Source organism: Aquarana catesbeiana, linkage group LG12, assembly GCF_042186555.1.
Source record: "Aquarana catesbeiana isolate 2022-GZ linkage group LG12, ASM4218655v1, whole genome shotgun sequence".
NCBI classification, from domain to species: domain Eukaryota; kingdom Metazoa; phylum Chordata; class Amphibia; order Anura; family Ranidae; genus Aquarana; species Aquarana catesbeiana.
In genome coordinates, this window is record NC_133335.1 from 145490551 (window position 1) to 145514257 (window position 23707).

The 23707-nt window shown below is 43.2% G+C and overlaps 1 protein-coding gene across 3 annotated transcripts in view; it reads right to left on the reverse strand.

Moving 5' to 3' along the window:
• Positions 1 to 23707, reverse strand: part of TRMT1L (tRNA methyltransferase 1L) — a 322764-nt gene that overhangs the window by 224195 nt on the left and 74862 nt on the right. For all 3 annotated transcript variants that reach the window (XM_073608381.1, XM_073608380.1, XM_073608378.1), the window contains one exon: positions 17783 to 17897. In XM_073608381.1, the coding sequence (XP_073464482.1) occupies positions 17783 to 17897 (115 nt within the window). The remainder of the gene's footprint in view (positions 1 to 17782; positions 17898 to 23707) is intronic.

A 23707-nucleotide genomic window follows, 5' to 3' on the forward strand; every position in this document is an offset into this window, starting at 1 on the left:
CTCATTTATCCAGGTCATCATACAGCTAGTAGTAGTTTCTCACATTCAACTGGCTTGATTATGTAACGCTTAAAGTGGTAGTAAAGCCCACTAGGTCATTTTTACCTACAGGTAAACCTATAATAAAGGCTTGTCTGTAGGTAAAATCATAATCTCCTAAAATGTGCACCGTTTAGGAGATATTCACCCTGGATGCAGTCAGTTATGTTCACGGCACATGCACGCTGAAGGTCCGGCATACCTTGCTGGACCTTCAGAGCTTTGCGCCGAAAACCGAGGGTTCCCACCCACATGCATGGGAGTGACGTTATCACGGCTCCAAGAAATCACATAGCCGGAGCGCGCAAACCTGGAAGAGATACAGGGGGAACATGTCGGCCCTCTTAGTGGTGACAGTACATCGCTGGAGGGCTTCATTCTAAAGGTGAGCATTTCATAATGTGCCAGTATGCAATGCATGTTAGCAAATTATGCTATTGCCAAGCAGGTGTTATGTTTTTTTCATAAGCCACATAGCTGTGGTTTACAACCACTTTAAGAGGTTTTGTGGCTTTTCAAAGCACATTTTGTAGTTTTTCATCGGCTCCAAAGAGCATCTGGAAGATACCCCAGCTGGGGTATCTTCCTGATACTCATAACTGAAGAAATAAGAAATATGTCTTTAGCATTACAGAATGGGGCCAGTTCAATGTGATTAACTGCAACTAGCGATGTACAATGCACAGCAATTATCAGTAAGCTGACACAACCTGCCAGTGCAGGGAATTATTACAACCAAAATGATCAATTATACATCAGTTTGCACTACATGTATGCAGTGTTATTAAAAAAAAAAAAAAGATTTACTGATTATTAGCTTAGTACAAATGGCAGAAGTGAGGCTTCTCAGAACAGATGTTGTATTCTTCATGATTACAGTTTGGGAGCCTTGCATGCCACTAAAAATCTCCAGACACATTCATCCACGAGTAGAATCCCAAATACAATACATTGATCATGTCTCCTACAAGGCTTTCAAAATCTCTTTAAAGCGGGGTTCCACTCAAATTTTTAACTTAATCTTACCCCCTTCAGTTAAATGCATAGATGTTCAAATGGCGCATGAAAATTTTTTTATCGCTGTAATTACCTTTATATTGTACTTTATTGTGGCACTTCCTGTCTCTCCTCCCATGGGAGTAGGCGTGTTTATTGCCTTTCCCCAGCGCCGCACTGTCTCCTGGGAGCTTAGTGTCAGGCTTCCCAAGATTCAGTGCGAAAACAATGATCATGTGTGTGAACAAGCTGTGAATGAACAGCATTCACCGCATCCAGGAAATCAATGCTCGTGGGCTTCACATGCCCACAAGCAAGATGGAAACAGCCAGCATCACATTTTTTAAGTTATTCTTCAGTACGAAAACAGACAGAGGCAGAAATATTACACCCAAACTCTGAGTATTATTTTGGAGTTAGCAAAGTGTCTCAATGACCAAAAAAAAAAAAAAAAAAAAAAAAAAAAAAAAAAAAAAGGATTGGTTGCCGGACTCCCGCTTTAACTCCAGGATAAGCAAATATTGTGTAAATACAATAGATATATTTGAACCTATATGTATTAATTCAGTGTCAAATGCCTCTGTGAAGAAGCTTCAGCCTACGATCACACATATGCGATGCGGGAACCAGCGAGATTCCAGCGCCGATTCCCACATCGCATCTCTCCTGCAGGCAGTTCACACTGCCCTCTGCGAACCGCTGTGGGTGTCAATACAATGTTAATGACACCCCCAGATCGGTTCACAGATCGCAGTGCAAACTGTGAACTCGCACAGGAATCAGATCGCATGGGTGATAACACCCAAGGAATCCGATTCCAGCGTGAGGAAAAAAAAAGTCCCTGCACTATTTTCCTGCGAATCCAATGCGAGTTCAGCCATACAACTGTATGGCTGAACTCGCATTGCACAGACATCGCATGCGATCTGCACCGCACAAGTGTAAACGCAGGTTCAGTGTTAACACTGGAGACTGCTCTGTGTGCCGGGTGATTGGTCTTCATTTTTACAGTGGGGAAAATAATTTGATCAACTGCAGATTTTGTAAGTTTGCCCACTTACAAAGAAATGAAGGGTCTATAATTTTTATCAAAGGTGTATTTTTAATGATAGAGACAGAATATCAACCAAAAATCCAGAAGACACACAATACAAATGTTATAAATTAAGTTGCAGTTCAGTGAGTAAAATATGTATTTGATCCCCAAGCAAAACATGACTTCGTACTTGGTGGACAAACTCTTGTTGGCAAGCACAGAGGCAAGATGTTTCTTGTAGTTGGTTACATCTCAGAAGGAATTTCAGTCCACTCTTTACAGACCTTCTCTAAATCCCTAAAGTGGATGTAAAGCGGATTCATGAAACTTGACCTAAACACATATCTGTAGTGTTTTCTTATCTCTCTCCAAAGCCCTAAGTCTTGTGTCTTTCTGCTGCTCGGTTCTTCTGTTATCAGCATGATAACTTCTGACAAGCTCTCCGCCAACCGAGATGAAACCAGCCTGAAATTTGTGTAGGGGTGAGGCTATAGATAGATTAGCAGAGAGCTGGTCTATTTACAGCACAGCTCTGCACATTCTTTCCTGCCTATGTGGAGTGGGGGGGTGTGCTTTCTCCAATCAGCTGTCACACGGTGTATGCCAAGAATCTACTCCCAGCGCTGAACAGGAAGAGAAAATCTCTAGCATGACGACCACTTTCTAAAGAATATAGCAAGCTGAAGACAGCAGATATACAGTATCTCACAAAAGTGAGTACACCCCTCACATTTTTGTAAATATTTTATTCTATCTTTTGATGTGACAACACTGAAGAAATGACACTTTGCTACAATGTAAAGTAGTGAGTGTACAGCTTGTATAATAGTGAAAATTTGCTGTCCCCTCAAAATAACTCCACACACAGCCATTAATGTCTAAACCGCTAGCAAGAAAAGTGAGTACACCCCTAAGTGAAAATGCCCAAATTGGGCCCAAAGTTTCAATATTTTGTGTGGCCACCATTATTTTCCAGCACTGCCTTAACCCTCTTGGGCATGGAGTTCACCAGAGCTTCACAGGTTGCCGCTGGAGTCCTCTTCCACTCCATGATGACATCACAGAGCTGGTGGATGTTAGAGGCCTTGCGCTCCTCCACCTTCCCTTTGAGGATGCCCCACAGATGCTCAATAGGGTTTAGGTCTGGAGACATGCTTGGCCAGTCCATCACCTTTACCCTCAGCTTCTTTAACAAGGCAGTGGTCATCTTGGAGGTGTGTTTCGGGTCATTATGTTGGAATGCTGCCCTGTGGCCCAGTCCCTGAACTGATTTAGTATGTCGCAGTCCATGTTGGCATACGTGGTTCCCTCAATGAACTGTATTTCCCCATTGCCGGCAGCACTCATGCAGCTCCAGACCATGACACTCCCACCACCATGCTTGACTGTCTTTATACTCCTCACCTGGTTGCCACCACACACACTTGACACCATCTGAACCAAATAAGTTTATCTTGGTCTCATCATACCACAGGACATGGTTCCACTAATCCATGTCCTTAGTCTACTTGTCTTCAGCAAACTGTTTGCGAGCTTTTTTGTGCATCATCTTTAGAAGAGGCTTCCTTCTGGGACAACAGCCATGCAGACCAATTTGATGCAGTGTGCGGCGTATGGTCTGAGCACTGACAGGCTGATCCCCACCCCTTTAACCTCTGCAGCAATGCTGACAGCACTCATAAGTCTATTTCCCAAAGACAACCTCTGGATATGACGCTGAGCACGTGCACTCAACTTCTTTGGTCGACCATGGCGAGGCCTGCTCTGAGTGGAACCTGTCCTGTTAAACCACTGTATGGTCTTGGCCACCGTGCTGCAGCTCAGGTTTCAGGGTCTTGGCAATCTTCTTATAGCCTATGCCATCTGTGTGTAGAGCAACAGCTCTTTTATTTCAGATCCTCAGAGTTATTCTCCATGAGGTGCCATTTTGAACTTCCAGTGACCAGTATGAGAGAGTGAGAGCAATAACACCAAATTTAACACACCTGTTCCCCAATCACACCTGAGACCTTGTAACACTAACAAGTCACATGACATCGGGGAGGGAAAATGGCTAATTGGGCCCAATTTGGACATTTTCACTTAGGGGTGTGCTCACTTTTGTTTCCAGTGGTTTAGACATTAAATGGCTGTGTGTTGAGTTATTTTGAGGGGACAGCAAATTTACACTGTTATGCAAGCTGTACACTCACTACTTTACATTGTAGCAAAGTGTCATTTCTTCAGTTTTGTCACATGAAAAGATATAATATAAAAATGTGAGGGGTGTACTCACTTTTGTGATATACTGTATAATTATATATATATATATATGGACCCAACTGTATGTACAGATAAAATACTTAAAGTAAAACACACTCAATTTTATGTGTAACGAAGATCAAAAATATTGTGTTATCTGGTTTGTGGGTTCCTGTGTCCTCACAGGGGGTAGAACATGAGGCTGCACTCAGTAGGTAGCGCATAAATGATTGTATACTGTAGCAGGAAAGAGCAGACACCTCAGCACCACCTGAATTTGAGGTGAGGTCTCTGGATGAATTCAAAAGGACCCATATAACAAAGAAGGGGTCAGACTGTTGAGAGTGTCTACAGTGATGGATGGAGGAGCGGGTGGCTGCAGGTCTCACTAAGAGGCTAGAAGACGCATGGAACTTTGGAGACAGATAGTTCTGTATGGGCTGCGCTTTGCTTTCTGCACTGCTGGGACTTTTGTCTGTATGGCCCAGATGCTGCCACCAAGGCACAGCCCTCTGAGGACCCGTGATGTGCCTATGCAGGACCTCTGCCATGCTGCCTGGACTTCCTATACTGAGGCCACTGTTGGCAGGTAAGTCCCTGCTCTACTAAATTGCTGCCCTGTGCCCCTGGATGTTGCTGTACCAGATTGTGGCCTGCAACTCACTGTGCCCGGATTGTGATTGTGGCCCGATACTCACTGTGCCCGGATTGTGCCCTGTGTTTCTGCACTAATTCCCTGCTGTACTAGATTGCTGCCCTATGCTTCTGGACTTATCCTTTGATGTGCCCTATTGCCACCCTGCTATATTTTTGCATCTCCCTAAGGCTGCTTTCACACTGGGGCTTTGGCGGTAAAGCGCCGCTATTGTAGTTTTAGAAAGTATTAATGGTAGCTTTTCATATGTACAAGTTTGCTCCTGTGGTCTCCTTGCCAGTCCAGTCACTGTCTGATACTGCTACTACCAAGCTACATTTCCAACTTCACCGGGCATTTTGTAGATAAGAGAATTTCATTGTCACTGCAGGGAATAAGTCTATTAGAGTGTTTATTTGAAAAGCACTGGGTGTAGTAAACTACCACCTTCTCTTTCATGTGCAACCTCATCCTCTAGCTCCATTTGGCACCTGCTTACAGTGGGGCAAAAAAGTATTTAGTCAGCACCAATTGTGCAAGTAAAAAGATGAGAGAGGCCTGTAATTGTCTTCATAGGTATACCTCTACTATGAAGACAAAATGTGGAAACAAATTCAGACAATCACATTGTCCGATTTGGAAAGAATTTATTTGCAAATTATGGTGGAAAATAAGTATTTTGTCAATATCAAAAGTTCATCTCAATACTTTGTTATATATCTTTTGTTGGCAATGACAGAGGTCAAACGTTTTCTGTAAGTCTTAAAGTATAACAAGTAATTCTGTGCTACCCAAATAACAAGCAGCTAAAACGGCCAGTAGGATATGAGCAATAACCAAATAACCGAAAAAGTGTAGCGCTAATATGAAACAACCATATGTTATGTAATATGAAGACCATTAGGTTCCTCAAATCAGAACATCCAAAATATAAAAAAGGGGGGGGGGGGGACATAAAAAAGTGTATCCAAGGATAATGAAAGTCCTCAAAGGATGTGTCATGCAAAATAGTAGGATAATAGTCCTTAATGTGTGTATGACTTCATATTAAAACGTGTCAATATGCAGAAAACATCTGGACTGAAGACACACCACCACCACCAATAGACCCCCCAGACGATGTTCAAGGAGACGAAACGCGTCGGGTAGGACCCCACTGCCGCCATTTTACTTGCACAGCGCTGTTTTTTATCCATTCTCATGTGAGTGCATTTCCTTTTTAATAAATTTGGTACACATTTTCTATACAGGATTACACTATGTGGCCTTTTTTTGTTTCTCCTTGTCCAATGTAACCACCATTCACCGCGGGCATTACCCCTAAGGCTCACACCGGTCCACAGATCATCCTTGGATCTTCTTCCATCTTCCACGGAACTTCATCAGCTGTTTATGACTCAAGCTTGTTTGACCCAATTGAACGTAGGTTTTATTGGGTTCAAACGTTCCGGTTGTTGGTGGTGGTTGTTTTGCTTGCGTCCACCTAGCAAGGTTACTCTGTGGTATAAGCAAGGAAGCTGAGATTTCTGCAGTGTGTAAATGTGTTTTTACTATACAAAGATGCTGTACATACAAAACTATTACAATATTAGGAATACAATACAAGACTGACAGATATCTATAACAAGCAAAATGCATAGCAAACTGAACAGCCTATGGTCTATAATAGTACAAATATACTTAAAGGTTACTTATCTTCTGTTACTGTATGTTCGTGATCTCCACTGGCAACGATTCTTCTTGGACACCAGGCAGTGTTCTTGGGTATCATGGGTGGCGGCTTCTGATCTTCAAAGCATGATGGTGTGTGTGTGTGTGTGTGTGTCCCTAGCTTATGCCTGAATTCCCCTTTTATGTGCCAGGCTGTTTACCATAGTTACCAAACAGAAAACATACCTGTTTGCTGTAGCTGTAGAAATAATTGACTGTTGAAAACTGTATCTACGTACCCATTGTCTAATCAAGCGGGCACCTGACAGTAATCCAACAGTCATTCTTTCAGTTTGAGAGCTGGAAAAAAAAACTCAAACTAAATCTCTTTCTTGTGTACTGTAGCTATAGAGACAATAGCCTGTTGAAAACTGTAACAAGGATATCTACACCCATTGTATAAAACAGCATTTGTTTGAGAAATCTACTCAAGCCAAAAACTGACAATATCTCTATGACCAACCACTATTGTGTAATGTTATGTCCCATGTATCATAAGTCTGATTAATAAAAAAAAAAAAATCATATTGTAACAAACGCAACACATTCTGCCCTAGATTTTTTTTTCTCAGACTACACACAAAATCTCTTCATTACTAAACTCATTCTAAACATTAATTTTCCTTGAATGCAACACCTCCCATTTCTGTCACTGAGAAGGTGTTTCAGTCTTTAACTAAAAAAGTTCATTAGAAAGTCCATTCTAAAGTTCTTTAGAAACAAGTCCAGGCTTGTAATACATCAAAGGCCTTGCTCTCCACAGCTCTTGCGATCTTCTGTCATTCTTTCCATCATGTAACCACTTTTCTCTGGTCTTCCTATGGATCAAATCGGAGACAGCCTGTGGAGTGGAAAACAAAGCGGATTATCTGTTCCTTCTAATAATACATAAACAGTAGATCCAGGCCCTTCAGCTAAAATCTCTCCTCTAAGTGGCTTCTTGCCTGGATATCTGACTAACACTTTGCCCCCTGCCTGTACCCACTTCTGATCCTCCCAAAGAACATCAATAGGGAGGAGAGGAAATATACTGATATTTCCCAGAAGATCACTGCTGTTTATTTTGGAAGGTTTGCTGTTATGTAGCCTCACTTTCCACTCTTGCTGATAAGTATCCACTAACCAGTCAGAGTCCCAGCCACTGGCTTGAAGCTCATCTGTCAATGCAAATGTAACTTCAAACCTTCCTGCCAGATTCCCTCTCATTCCTAGATAGGCTTCAGATACATCACTCTTGGTTTCTATGTCATGGGAAGCAGTAACATGGTATCTGTTAAGCCCTGTTCTTTCAGGAACCTTACATAAATACTGAACTCTGCACTCCAGCTGTGGAATCTGTGCCGCAGCCCCTACCATCCTCTCATATGGTGTGCTTTTGGCTATTGGCCTAAAATTTAACAACACGACTGCCTGTGTGAGGACCCGATCCCACCCTCTTAGTGTATGTGTGGATGTAAGTTGCGTATCTGTTCCTTCAATAGCCCGTTGTATCTTTCAATCAAACCAGCATGGTATGGGATGTGGCACAACCAGTACACTCCAGAATCTTTGGCCCACTGCTGTACTGTTGATCCAGTGAAGTGTGAGCCGTTATCACTTTGAACTTGTTTGGGACAACCATAAGCAACGACAAGTTTCTGGAGCCGTTGAAGCGTTGCGGCTTGATCTGCACGTTTGCAAGGATGAACAAGCATAAGTCCTGAATAGGTGTCCACTGCAGTGCAACAATATCTCAGTCCATCGTTTCCCCGGGGCAGGGGACCGATGAAGTCGATCTGCCAGATCTCTGCAAGCCTCTCACCCCTCTTAATCGACCCGGTGGAGTAATTTTGCAATGGCCATTGTCGCACTTCTCCACACACTGTACAGTTCCCTATTACAGTCTTTATCATGTCCATGGATATAGGCAATCCTCTCTGCTTTCATATTTCATTCATATGTTGCTTTCTGCCCCAAATGTCCAGATTGCTTGTGGGCCCAGTTGGCCAAGTTCATTAAGACAGGATCAATTAGCACAACTGCCTTCACTTTGGCGATTTCATCTGCAACTCTGTTATAGTTCTCAAAGTCTGGGACTAGGAGCACATGTGCATCAATATGCCCCACTTTTATGGTGCAGGAGTGAGCTTCCTTCCAGATGTAGTCCCAGACTTCCTTGCCTCCCCACACCACCTTTCTATGAATCATCCATTCATTGGACATCCACGTGGGCATCCACGTTGTCAGTCCTTTAAAAACTGCCCAGCTGTCAGTGTAGATAGTGACATGGGAAGAAGGATCCTCCTGAAGAGTCATCACCACCGCTTTCAACTCTGCATACTGACTGGACCCTCCAATTCCGGTCTCCTGCAGGACTGTGTCTGTACTTGGGTTGTAGGCTGCTGCTGTCCATTTACGTCCAGACGAGGTGACTATGGCTGAACCATCAGTGAACCACGCTGACTCCTTCATGTCTTCTGACAGAGACTCAAAGGGTGGAGCCTCTTGAATGGGGGATGACTGCAGCACAGGAATTTCTTCTTCTGGCCGGGTGCTGGTAAAAGTGACAAGCCCTGCCAACTGTTTGGAAATGTCTCTAACATCCCCAGCTGCAATACCGCCTCTTTCTTGAAGGTACCACTTCCATTTCATCAGTGTCTGGTTCTGGGCTATAGCTGCCCTAGTGGTCAGTCCATTATCTCTCACCCATCCTGCTATTGGCAATGCAGTATGGATGGTGACTGTGTCCTTTCCTGTAATGGTCTCTACATGTTGAAGTGCTGTGTAGGCACCAAACAGGTACTTCTGTAGGGGTGTGTATTTCGCCTGTGCCCCTGTCAGTTGTTTGGACCAAAATCCAATGGGTATTGCTCTCAGTCCTTTCTTTTCATTTGGCTGCCATAGACTCCAAGATATGGTACCATTCTGCTCCACTACATCTAGCTGAAATGGTACTCTTTGTCTCACGGGTCCTAATCCCTGATGCTGCAAAATAGCTTCTTTAGCAGCCAGGAATGTAGTCCGCTGCTCTGAACCCCATGAGAACTCAGTCTTTTTTCTGCTGACATTATATATAGGCCTCAGAATCAGTCCAAGATGTGGGATTAACTATCTCCAGAACCCCACAACTCCAATGAACTTCTGTGCCTCCTCTTTGGTAGTAGGGGGGCGACAGAGCCTGGATAGTTTGCACAACTGTGTCTGGAATTTTCCTCTGCGGCCCAGTCCACATCATTCCCAGGAATTTCACTTCCGTGGCAGATCCTTGGACTTTGTCGATAGCCCACCCTCTGTTCTCCATGTGATGTATCAGCAGGTGCAGTGCTTCAGTTACATCTTCTTTTGTTCCAGAGATCATGATGTCATCAATGTAGTGGAACACAGCAACTTTCAAACTCAGGGTACTTAAATCTCAGGCAATCAGTCCATGACAAATCGTTGGAGAACGAACATAGTCTTCAGGAAGCACGGTGAAAGTGTACTGGCGGCCGTCCCACACTATAGCAAACTGGTCTTGACACTCTGGGTCTATCAAAATCGAAAAGAAAGCATTAGCCAGGTCTATCACAGCATGATATTCTCCTGCATCTTTAGCAATTTTCTCAACAATTGAGATCATATCTGGTACAGCTGACTTCAATGGAGGTGCTACTTTGTTTAGACCTCTGTAATCCACAGTCATTCTATATGTCCCATCAGGTTTTTTTACTGGGACGAGAAAGGACTTACAGCAGGTCTAAGGATCCCTACTCTCAACAGTTCTTGAATAGTCTCCCCAATTTCTTTGTGGCCTCCAGGAAGCCTGTACTGCTTGAGACAGACTGGCTTCTCTGGTGGAGGAATGTAGACAGGGGTCCATTTCGCATGACCTCTGACCACAGCCTTCACCGTCCTTACCAGATACGCTTTATCAGGATACCCGAATGTGAATGTACCTCTTTCAGTCCGAATTGACTGACCTTGAAGTACATCCATCCCAAGAATATTTTCGGGTAACTCTGATACCAAAACTTTTGTCATAAATCCTGATCCCTTGCCAATAGCCAATTTCACCCGTATCCTAACTGCTGGTGTAGTTTGCCCTCCCAAACCTTCTAGATAAATCAATTCTCCTTTGTGATGGGAAGGATTTCCTTGCAAAAGTGTGACTTCAGCTCCGCTATCAACTAAAGCCATTACATGTGTAGGAGAAGATGACTTCCCCCACCATGCAGTGACAGGTGCATATGGGCGTCGGTCTCCTGCTGTCACTGCCCTCACGGCTATTACAGGAGACTCACCTTCCCTTCATAAAGGATAATCAACCTCCCAATCCCCTTTTCTGATTCTCTCTAACTCCTCCCCAGGATAAAGGGATTTGGGTTCATGTTCAGTTTTGGGAATTGGTTTGGGGCCAACAGGAGGGGTCTGTTCTGTTTTCTCTAAGTCCAGGCTGGTGTTATCTTCACTAGGAGTAGTGTTTCTAACCCTGACAGTTTTTCCTACTAAATGTTTCCACCTCTTCAGCATTTCTGCAGTAAAAATGCCATCTATCTCATCTTTAGGTACTCCTGCCTTTAATAGGTCCACCCACATTTGTTTCCTAGAAATAACTAGCCTGGTTTTCTTTTCACCTCCTGTCTTCTCTACCCCATTCCCTTTCTTCTCTTTTCTTTTCTGCTTGTATTCTTCCTGTCTGGCCTTGACCTTATCTACTGCCCTGACAGGTTTTGTTTTAGTCTCCTCTAGCTCCCCCAACTGGCTTAAAAGGGTTGTGGCTTCATGAATCTTGCTGTTTAATCCCAGGCCTCCCAACAAGGACAATAATGGAGCCCTGAGATTAAATGGCACAGACTTCATCAGCTTAGAGCACAGAGCAGACGTAAAGGATTCCATATCTGGACCCATCCATTCTTGAAACATATTTAATCTGGTTATAAAACCCATCTCACGTAACCTGGAAATACCCTCTTCTACTGATCTCCAGGTGTAGGTATTTTCCAGGTCAGTAGGACTAGCGTATACTCAGACTATTCCATCTCTCACGAGGTCTAACAGTGAAAAATTCACGCTAAACTCTCGGGCTTTTCGCATTGCCTGACGCAATTGTGGATCATGGGTTAACACTCCCATAGTCACTGCTTCCTTACCTGACAAAACAACACTGTCCGCCCCTTCATTCCATAAGCGTAGGAGCCAGGTCAATAGGGGCTCCCCAGACCTTTGTTTGTATTGTTTTGCCAGCTGATGGAGTTCAGTTTGTGTAAACTCCCGTACTTCTTCAAATTCAACATCTCTGGGGTTGCGATAATGCACCTCCCCATCTGCCATATCCTCTCTATCATGTTGCCGTTTCCTATGCTTAGTAATGAGAGGTCTGGCATACTTTTTCTTATGCACTAGCAGATCATCATGCAAAATATCAAACTCCTCATCCTCACTATCATTTCAGGAGAGCACATCCTCACAATCCCAATTTTGGGATGTGACAATGACCCTGGCTTTACTAACAGGTTTACTGCCCTTCCTTTTCCTTAAGGCATTAATTCATTTGCTCATGATGGCTGCACGCCGCTCTTGCAAATCATCAGCCCGACTAGCAGTTGAACGCACACACTCTGAAGCAACTGCTAGCTGGTATTTTAATACCTTAACTTCTGCCTCTGCCTTCACTGTGTCATTCAGTGTAAATTGCATTAAGGAAATACCAGCCCACTGTGGACACTGTCCTTTTTTACTTAAATCCAACACCTTAAGGCTAAAATCTACAAAATGATCTGAGACTTTATCACGCCAAGTCAGCTTCAAGGGAGAAGCATACTTCACAAATTCTTTAGCAAGAGGCTCCCACTCATTGTCTCTGGCCCAGATAGGTAAGCTGCACACTTCCTTCTGGCCACCAGAACCCTCTGCAGCCTTGCTTTTCCTAAACAGCTTATGCAGCATTTTACCTAGCACAAGCTACACAACACACTACAGAAAAACAGGCCTGCTTCAATTGAACTATAGCACAGACCACGGCACGAGCCCCCAAATGTTTGCTTGTGTCTATCTAGCAAGGTTACCCTGTGGTATAAGCAAGGAAGCTGAGATTTCTGCAGTGTGTAAATGTGTTTTTACTATACAAAGATGCTGTACATACAAAACTATTACAATATTAGGAATACAATACAAGACTGACAGATATCTATAACAAGCAAAATGCCTAGCAAACTGAACAGCCTATGGTCTATAATAGTACAAATACACTTAAAGGTTACTTATCTTCTGTTACTGTATGTTCGTGATCTCCATTGGCAACGATTCTTCTTGGACACCAGGCAGTGTTCTTGTATAATGAGTAGCGGCTTCTGATCTTCAAAGCATGATGGTGTGTGTGTGTCCCTAGCTTATGCCTGAATCCCCCTTTTATGTATCAGGCTGTTTACCATAGTTACCAAACAACAGAAAACATACCTGTTTGCTGTAGCTGTAGAAACAATGGACTGTTGAAAACTGTATCTACGTACCCATTATCTAATCAAGCCAGCACCTGACAGTAATCTAACAGTCATTCTTTCAGTTTGAGAGATGAAAAAAAACTCAAACAACTAAATCTCTTTCTTGTGTACTGTAGCTATAGAGACAATAGCCTGTTGAAAACTGTAACAATGATATTTACCCCCATTGTATAAAAAAACATTTGTTTGAGAAATCTACTCAAGCCAAAAAAATGACAATATCTCTATGACCAACCACTATTGTGTAATGTTATGTCCCATGTATCGTAAGTCTGATTAATAAAAAAAAAAATCATATTGTAACAAACGCAACACAGTGGCGTGTCTTCAGTCCAGAGGTTTTCTGCATATTGACACGTTTTATTATGAAGTCATACACACATAAAGGACTATTATCCTACTATTTTGCATGACACATCCTTTCAGGACTTTCATTATCCTTGGATACACTTTATGTCCCCCCCTTTTTTTATATTTTGGATGTGCTGATTTGAGGAACCTAATGGTCTTCATATTACATAACATATGGTTGTTTCATATTAGCACAACACTTTTTCTGTTATTTTGTTTTCTGTAAGTCTTCACAAGGTTGTCACACACTGTTGCTGTTATGCTGGCCCATTCCTCCATGCAGATCTCCTCTAGAACAGTGATGTTTTGGGGCTGTAGCTGGGCAACATGGACTTTCAACTCCCTCCAAAGGTTTTCCTATGGGGTTGAGATCTGGAGACTGGCTAGGCCATTCCAGGACCTTGAAATGCTTCTTACGAAGCCACTCCTTCATTGCCCGGGCGGTGTGTTTGGAATCATTGTCATGCTGAAACACCCAGCCACATTTCATCTTCAATGCCCTCGCTGATGGGAGGAGGTTTGCACTCAAAATCTCACGATACATGGCCCCATTCATTCTGTACACGGATCAGTCGTCCTGTTCCCTTTGCAGAGAAGCAGCCCCAAAGCATGATGTTGCCACCCCCATGCTTCACAGTAGGTATAGTGTTCTTTGGTTGAAACTCAACATTCTCTCTCCTCTAAACACGACGAGTTGTGTTTCTACCAAACAGTTCTACTTTGGTTTCATCTGACCATATGACATTCTCCCAATCCTCTTCTGGATCATCCAAATGCTCTCTAGCAAACCTCAGACGGGCCCGGACATGTTCTGGCTTAAGCAGGAGGACACGTCTGGCACTGCAGGATTTGAGTCCCTGGCGGTGTAGTGTGTTACTGATGGTAGCCTTTGTTACATTGGTCCCAGCTTTCTGCAGGTCATTCACTAGGTCCCCCCGTGTGGTTCCGGGATTTTTGCTCACCGTTCTTGTGATCATTTTGACCCCACGGGGTGAGATCTTTCGTGGAGCCCCAGATCGAGGGAGATTATCAGTAGTCTTGTATGTCTTCCATTTTCTAATTATTTCTCCCAGTTGATTTCTTCACACCAAGCTGCTTGCCTATTGCAGATTCAGTCTTCCCAACCTGGTGTAGGTCTACAATTTTGTTTCTGGTGTCCTTTGACAGCTCTTTGGTCTTCACCATAGTAGAGTTTGGAGTGCGACTGTTTGAGGTTGTGGACAGGTGTCTTTTATACTGATAACAAGTTCAAACAGGTGCCATTAATACAAGTAATGAGTGGAGGACAGAGGAGCCTCTTAAAGAAGAAGATACAGGTCTGTGAGAGCCAGAAATCTTGCTTGTTTGTAGGTGACCAAATACTTATTTTCCACCATAATTTGCAAATAAATTCTTTCAAAAATCAGACAATGTGATTGTCTGGATTTGTTTCCACATTTTATCTCTCATAGTTGAGGTATACCTATGATGACAATTACAGGCCTCTCTCATCTTTTTAAGTGGGAGAACTTGCAGAATTGGTGGCTGACTAAATACTTTTTGCCCCACTGTAATAGTTAGATATGAGCTTTTATAGAACCAGTTCACTTTTAAAAGTTCACTAGTGCGGTTTAGACATGAATAAGGCCACACACCAACTTTCAAGCAGGGTCTCATTTAACGCTGAGGGTTCACTGCACTGCCATCAGTGACATAGCTGTGGCCTCTTCTGATCAAAAACTATCACTATGTGGGGGTTTCCAGGTTAGTGAAGGTAAGAGAACTAGGGAGGGTGGATTAGTGAACTTTTCACTAAATGTGGACATCTTTAAATCAACACAGTAAGATTTGCTTGAAGAATGATCAGCAGTGTAGAATGGTTAGCAGTGTATACTAGGAGGTCCTCCTAGGCAACATTTTGGGAGGCTCTGGTGAAATAGTAGACCGGTCTACCTGGCCAGTTAAGCAAATTATTTTGGTAATGGTTTTCCTTTAGCATGTTTTGATGCCATAGGGTAAAGGGTGATGGTGCTGAAGAGGGCAAACAAGCCACAGGTAGGTGAACAAGTATGGGGCGTGAGATGGCTGCTCTTCTCAAATGTCTTCACCGATGTGCTGCTTAAAGCGGTTCGTCAGTAATCTCTTTAAAAAAGAAAAAAGTCAGCAGCTACAAAAACTTTTTCTCATCGGTCTTCGGCCCCCAGCGCCAGCATGTTAACCACGGGCAGCCGGCTGCGACTCCTTGCAACCTTACAGCCAGCTGCGCATGCATGAGCTGTGCTTTGTGAATGGTCCTGCAGCCTTCTGGGACTGGTCATGTGTCCCAGGAGATTGCTTATGGGTGGGCGGGGCTGGTGAATGGGAAGGAGAACTTCTGATCCTAGGCAACTGAGAGCGGGTACCTGTCAAAACTAGCTACCCACTTTTCACCCCCCAAAAAAAATGTCCCACATATGGCAGAGGTGGGGGAAGGGAGGCGGAACTTCCCCTTTTGGGTCCCCTAAAAAAGGTCAGCTTTAGCTATGCTTCTAAATGGACACTAGTTTACATATTGTAGGTGGAAACAGAAGAGCCTGGAAAACTGATTAAATTTCAGTTATTTTCACATGGCCTATCTGCATGTGTGAAGCACTTCCAAACTCTGTACATAAGGATGCTGGAGCTCAGAAAATGTACTTCTGAGCTGCAAACCAAGTAGGCTAGACCCATAAACCAAGTGGGAAAGCAGAAGCTTCTTCCCCATAATACTGCCATTCAATTTTAAAGATTTGGGAAGCCAAGTATCCCCTCATCATTTCAGATTTTTGTTGCTCCAGACATCTATTTTTTGCACTTATATGCATGGTGACATTGTGGGGTCGGTAGGTTTGTGAATTGGGAATATAACATCAATTTTTAAACTATATCATATATAATTTTTTTGTAGACACTAAAGCATTTCTGGCAATATATGCACTTGGTTAATGAATTAAGACATTTACCCAAGTGATACATGCATGGAGTTTATTAAAGCGTTTGTTAACTACAAAAAAAACAAACACAGATCCTGTTCCCTTAAAGCATAATATACAGCACAGTGCTTGTGCTGTGTCATTTGGCCCCCTGTATCACCTGTTTGAGCCTTCCAGTTTCTACCTTCCCCCTGTACGCTGACTCTGATATATCAGGGCTGCTGAGCCCTCACACCAGAGTCAGTACATGCCTCCGTCATCCACAGCCCTGCTCTCTCCTCCGACAGTCTCTCCCCTCTCCCTCCCTGTCATCATTAGATCGTTTTCCTCCCCGCCCCTCCGGCATCTTTTCAGCTGCATAATGCAGCACATAGGAAAGGAATCCCATGCATATATGCTGCCATTATTGAAAGTGTAAGTTCGTTAGAAATGAACAGGGGAAATACCTTTTCTGACACCGCAGCCGTGCGATCGCATGATTCCCCTGTGCTGGCCAGCCTCGCCTCTTGGGAAAGAACAGGAGGGGCAGAGATTACCCTGTGACATCAGACGGTAAGCAGAGGGGAATCTCAGCCCCTCACACTTCTCTGCAAAGATCGAGGGTGGCCAGCACAGGGGGATCATGTGACCACACGGCTGCAGTGTCAGAAAAGGTATTTCCCCTGTTCATTGATAAGAAACACTTACACTTTCATTAATGGCAGCATATCTGCATGGGATACATGTAAAGTCACTTTGGTGCCTTTACAAACACTTTAACCGCAATGGTAATTCATGAATTCGATTTAAAAAAAAAGTTTTGTTTTTTTTTTATGTATATGCACTTGTACTTCACAGATGTTAGTAATGTGTGAAAGAGCATTTTTAAAGTTTTTATAAAACTTTTAAAAGTTGCATATCTCTTCTGTGAAAACATTTATACCCCTTGGTATCAAAAAATAAACAAATATACATTTCTAGTAGTAAGCAGTAGTAAAAATATAAGCAGTATCAACACTGAAATATTAAAATACTAAAACAGCGCTAAATAAAATTACATAAAACATGCAAAGAATTCCTTTGCAATATCACAGAGTGTGGTCTTCCCCACAAAGAACAGTCTATAGGCAGTAGATGGTAAAGCGGACAAAGCAAAACGAATTTTATTGTAGTAGTCTATTTTTTTACTACTGCTTACTGCTGTTTTACTCCTTTTTAACAGCTGCTTATTATCCTTTTAATACTGAGACTGTTCCTTTGCACAATTTTTTCTTATTTCTGCTGCTGAGATTTGTGGGATTGATCTGGCGCTGAGCAGGTGCTGCAGGCCTTTCTTGCAACCTTTCTTCTGAAATATACATTTCTATTGTATAAAGGTCTTATCAGGGAGATAAACCATCTGACATACCGATTATTCTTCATTACTGGATTAAAGAAAGTTCCGGATTGTTGTGGTGAGTTGCAATTCGGAAGAACTTGTACCTCAGTGTTAGATTCGTGTAAAATTTCCTGGGGTCTACTACCTAATAAAAAAAAAAATATCCAAGAAAAATTACTATTTCAATGAGCTTAGTTTACAACATTGCAGTGCTTTATGCATTGCTGCATTTTTTAGCACTGCAAATTCACATAAATGCGTGCAAACGCAACTTAGTAAAAAAAATAAACAAGCTTAAAGAAATGGAAAAAATTAAAAACGTACTGCATACACACATGCAGGAATGTACAGTGAACGCAGAGATTGTGGTGTAAAGGACTCTTTAGTCTAAGCTAACATGTGCGTGGCAGAAATGCATGCATTAACATGCACATTCCAACCCACAGGCACAGGCAAAATGCACTGCTCGTTAGCAGATGTAAGGGGGTACCATTAATTCTTAATACAGTGGGGCAAAAAAGTATTTAGTCAGCCACCAATTGTGCAAGTTCTCCCACTTAAAAAGATGAGAGGCCTGTAATTGTCATCATAAGTATACCTCAACTATGAGAAACAAAATGTGGAAACAAATCCAGACAACCATATTGTCTGATTTTTTAAAGAATTCATTTGCAAATTATGGTGGAAAATAAGTATTTGGTCACCTACAAACAAGCAAGATTTCTGGCTCTCACAGACCTGTATCTTCTTCTTTAAGAGGCTCCTCTGTCCTCCACTCATTACCTGTATTAATGGCACCTGTTTGAACTTGTTATCAGTATAAAAGACACCTGTCCACAACCTCAAACAGTCACACTCCAAACTCCACTATGGTGAAGACCAAAGAGCTGTCGAAGGACACCAGAAACAAAATTGTAGACCTGCAGCAGGTTGGGAAGACTGAATCTGCAATAGGCAAGCAACTTGGCGTTAAGAAATCAACTGTGGGAGCAAGAATTAGAAAATGGAAGACATACAAGACCACTGATAATCTCCCTCGATCTGGGGCTCCACGCAAGATCTCACCCCGTGGGGTCAAAATGATCACAAGAACGGTGAGAAAAAAATCCCAGAACCACACGGGGGGACCTAGAGAATGACCTGCAGAGAGCTGGGACCAACGTAACAAAGGCTACCCATTCTATTGTGAAAAAAAACAAAGGCTACCCATCAGTAACACACTACGCCGCCAGGGACAGAGATCCTGCAGTCCCAGATGTGTCCCCCTGCTTAAGCCAGTACATGTCCGGACTCGTCTGAAGTTTGCTAGAGAGCATTTGGATGATCCAGAAGAGGATTGGGAGAATGTCATATGGTCAGATGAAACCAAAGTAGAACTGTTTAGTAGAAACACAACTCGTCGTGTTTAGAGAGAGAATGCTGAATTGCAACCAAAGAACACCATACCTACTGTGAAGCATGGGGGTGGCAACATCATGCTTTGGGGCTGTTTCTCTGCAAAGGGAACAGGATGACTGATCCGTGTACATGAAAGAATGAATGGGGCCATGTATCGTGAGATTTTGAGTGCAAACCTCCTCCCATCAGCAAGGGCATTGAAGATGAAACGTGGCTGGGTCTTTCAGCATGACAATGATCCCAAACACACCGCCCGGGCAACGAAGGAGTGGCTTCGTAAGAAGCATTTCAAGGTCCTGGAGTGGCCTAGCCAGTCTCCAGATCTCAACCCCATAGAAAACTTTGGAGGGAGTTGAAAGTCTGTGTTGCAACAGCCCCAAAACATCACTGCTCTAGAGGAGATCTGCATGGAGGAATGGGCCAGCATACCAGCAACAGTGTGTGACAACCTTGTGAAGACTTACAGAAAACGTTTGACCTCTGTCATTGCCAACAAAGGATATAACAAAGTATTGAGATGAACTTTTGATATTGACAAAATACTTATTTTCCACCATAATTTGCAAATAAATTCTTTCCAAATCAGACAATGCGATTGTCTGGATTTGTTTCCATAGTTGAGACATACCTATGAAGACAATTACAGGCCTCTCATCTTTTTAAGTGGGAGAACTTGCACAATTGGTGGCTGACTAAATACTTTTTTGCCCCACTGTAGCAGCACCACCACACTTGGAAAACGTGGTGCGTTTTCTTGTGTGCAAGACCACATGGTGCCGCAGGATTACGCGACTACGTGCAGCTGTGGTTTTAATAAAGGGTCGAAGACTTCTTTCCCACATTTCTCACAGGTACAAATGAATGGGCTAATCCAATCAATGTGCCATGCTAGCTCATCTAAATCAATAAATTCACAGTGATGCATCAATAATAAATGAACATAATAGCTTTCAAAATAACATAAGTGCATAATAATATAAACAAGTTGATACACGTGAAAATAATAGTGCCAGTACACCGTTTAAAAAGAAAAACTTTCTTTAAAGATGTATAAAGGAAGTGCAGTCCATTTGGGCACAGACGAGCTTTAACCCACACATTCCATACTTTATTAAATTTTTGTAGGCACTTCCGACCCATGTACGTGAGCTTATATAGGAGCAACACCGAGTGTACTAATGAGTGCCATTGAGTGACCGTAGGGGGAGACATCAATTTCCAATTTTGTAGTAATACCTTCCTGGCATAAAAGCACAGATAAAATAGTAAGAGTCCCGTGTGGGTAGATTGTGTTACCGAGTCTGTTATACCTAAAAGAAGTATCTTGGGATCCATTGATACTGAAAGGTCCGTGACCGCATTGATATCCAGAAGCACCTGTTCCCAAAACCTTTGGATAATCTGCCAATCCCAGATGACATGGTAATACGTTCCCACTGCCTGTTGGCATTTAGGACATATCTCAGACTGTGTAGGATATATTCTAGCTAAGCGTTGGGGGGTATAATAGGCCCTGCGTATAAATTTTAGTTGAATAATTCTATCCCTTGCAGATATTACCTTGGGGATATATTGTTGCAAGGCTAAGTCCCATTCTTCTTCTGATATAGAGGGGATGTCTGCCCTCCAGGTCCGAAGCAGCGGTGACACTCCCTCCGTATATGATAAAAAATATATGTAGCGCTACCTCAGTCCCAACATGAAGAAGTAGTAATTAATACGTCCAAGACAAAAATAAACCCAAACAGGTAAGGCTCAGTACAACAGTGTGTACGTATAAAGTGCAAAGTGAAACACAAAAAGTAATTCAATCTCACACCAGATATAGTGAAAAGTCCAACCTCACGTGGCAAAGTGTCATAAATAGATCATAAATAGTGTCTCCAAAAGTGTCCAATCAATATTGAGCATCAGACATGAATAAAACAACCAGAAACTAAAAAATAATGATAGCATTCATGTTCACAAGTGAGCGATTCACAGATGTAATAAAGCAATGCGACTTCCCACAATTTGACAAAGTGCAGTGTGCGTGATCAAGAAAAATAGCTGAAGGACCCCATAATCATAAAATAGGCACTTCACAACTGCAACGTCCAAAACAAAAAATATAAATTGCGACATGTAATGTGTATATAGCTAAAAATAATTTGTACCTTGTATTATTGTGCCTAAAAAGTCCAAAGTCCCCCCTCTCAATATTTCTATGCGATTCCTTCCTAACCTTGGCAATATTAAATTGGTATCTGCCCCTAACATAGGCTTTAAATGCATCCCACACTGAGGCCTGGGGTGCAGAGTGTTCATTATGGGTCCAGTAATCCTTCAACTCAGACAGCATTAATGGTTCAATTTTTTCATCAGTGATCCAGTACCTGGAAAGTCTCCACAACCCCTTTCCAGCTATCAAGTCGGTGCCCAAGGTCACCATAACTGGCGCGTGGTCTGAGATGCCACGCGGTAGGATAGAAACCGCGGATATCCTATTTAGTAGAGGAGCACTAACATATATTAAGTCTATGCGTGATAGGGTGGCATGTGTAGCCGAGTGACATGTAAATTGCCTCGCATCTGGGCGTTTCCATCTCTACACATCATGTAGACCATATGTCTCTGCCCATAGCCAGACCGGAGTCGGTCATCTGAGCAGAGCTCAGTTTGCAACACTGGGATTAGGAGCCATGTTAAAATCTCCAGCGAGGAGAATATTAGTTGTGGGATATTTAGCTACATTGGTCATGATCCTATGCAAAACCGCGAGACTCGCCGGCGGAGTCACATAGAGACCAACAACCACCATATCCACTCGGTCGCATAGTGCATGCATAATTACAAATTGCCCTTCTGGATCTAAATGAAGATCCAACAATACAAAGGGAAGCATCTTATGTACCAAGACACTGACTCCTCGGGAATGGGAGGAGAAAATGGAGTGGTAGTAAGATCCCACCCAAGCCTTTTTGAGAGAGAGGGTCTCCTGTAAAATACAAATGTGTGGGAGGTGTCTTTTCAAAAAGGAAAAAACTAAGGAACGCTTAATTTTTGAGTTCAACCCCTGCACATTCCAGGAGAGTAACCTCAGGGGAGCCATAGTAAGGGGAGTAAAACACCTTCTGTCCCTTCCCCATCCCCACCCACCTCCACACCCAGCAGCATCATAGAATGTAGGAATAGTCTGTCCATTAAGGTCAGTGCCTTCTTTGTATCATATTGCAATGACAGAAAAAAAAATATGAGGAAACCAACATAACAAACCCAGAAAACATAACTAATAAACCCACCCTCCCCCCTCCCCTCGCTACCCCCTACCCTCGCTACCCCCCAAACTTGGGTGCATTTGATACCCCAAACAAAACATGACTATCAGTCACTGGGAAGCAGTGTATCAATAGGGCGCGTAGAAGGCACAATGATAAGCACCCCCTATCTAATCAGCAACTGAGCTGCCTGTACAAAACTATTGGTATAAGAAATAGTGTAGCATCGTCCTCCCTGCGGGAAGGAGTTCACCCGGACAAATTCGGGGGCACAATTCTTAGTTTCCTGAGGAAGCACACAAGGACATATTACCAGTTGCCCAAACCTGTGCATATAAAAACAGATTCAGCAGTCTTAACTCTTCAGACTCCAAATAAAGCTGGGGATCTGGGAAGTGTCACGCTCCCTTCTCTGCGGGTCTATTGCAATGGTAGGATTGGCAAACGGCCAAAATTACCCGCTTAAGGCAGTCTCCCCATTCAGGGACGGGTAGTCATATGGCAAAATCCAAACAGGGAGCTTCAGCGGGAGGATAGAGAAATGTCACTGTTGCTTAGGCAAACATAACCAGGAACCAGTAGTGCAGCAAATAGAATCAGTAAATACAGCTCACCTATCTGAGCATACGAGGAGTGAAGAAAAGAGGTTTGTCACAGGCCATGCTGTTCAGCGCTGTGATAGAGACTCCAGCCAGTTGGAAGCATCTTCAGGTGAAGTGAAGAATTTATGGGTCTCGCCGTCCTGGATTCTGAGGCGGGCCGGGAAGAGCATATTATACTTCAGGCCTTTTCGTCTCAGGGCAAGCTTTACATGATCAAAAGACTTTCTCTGCTTTTGGGTTTCTACAGAGAAATCCAGAAAGATCATGAGCCTGGTCCCCTCAAATCTTAGAGCTTCTACCTTTCTGCTCTCCCTCAGCACCAGGTCCCTGTCTCTAAAGTTCAAGAGGCGAAGGATAAGCGTGTGCGGGGGGGCTCCAGGTGGTCCGCGAGCCACCGGTATTCTTTGTGCCTGCACAACTGCAAAGAACGGGGAGAACGCTGCTTGCAGGAGTAGCTGGAGTAGGAGATGTGACGTTCAATGTAGGTGACCGGATTGGGATCCTCTGAGCCTTCCGGAAGCCCGATGATGCGGAGATTATTTTTCCGATTGCGGTTTTCCGCATCTTTGGCTCGATATTCCAGAGCCCAGACCTTGGTAGTGAGGGTATGAAGGGAGGTAGAGAGATCCCTGAGCAGATCCTCAGCGTCTCCCACACGGTGTTCGGCCTCTGTTAGCCTGGTCCGGAACTTGTCTATA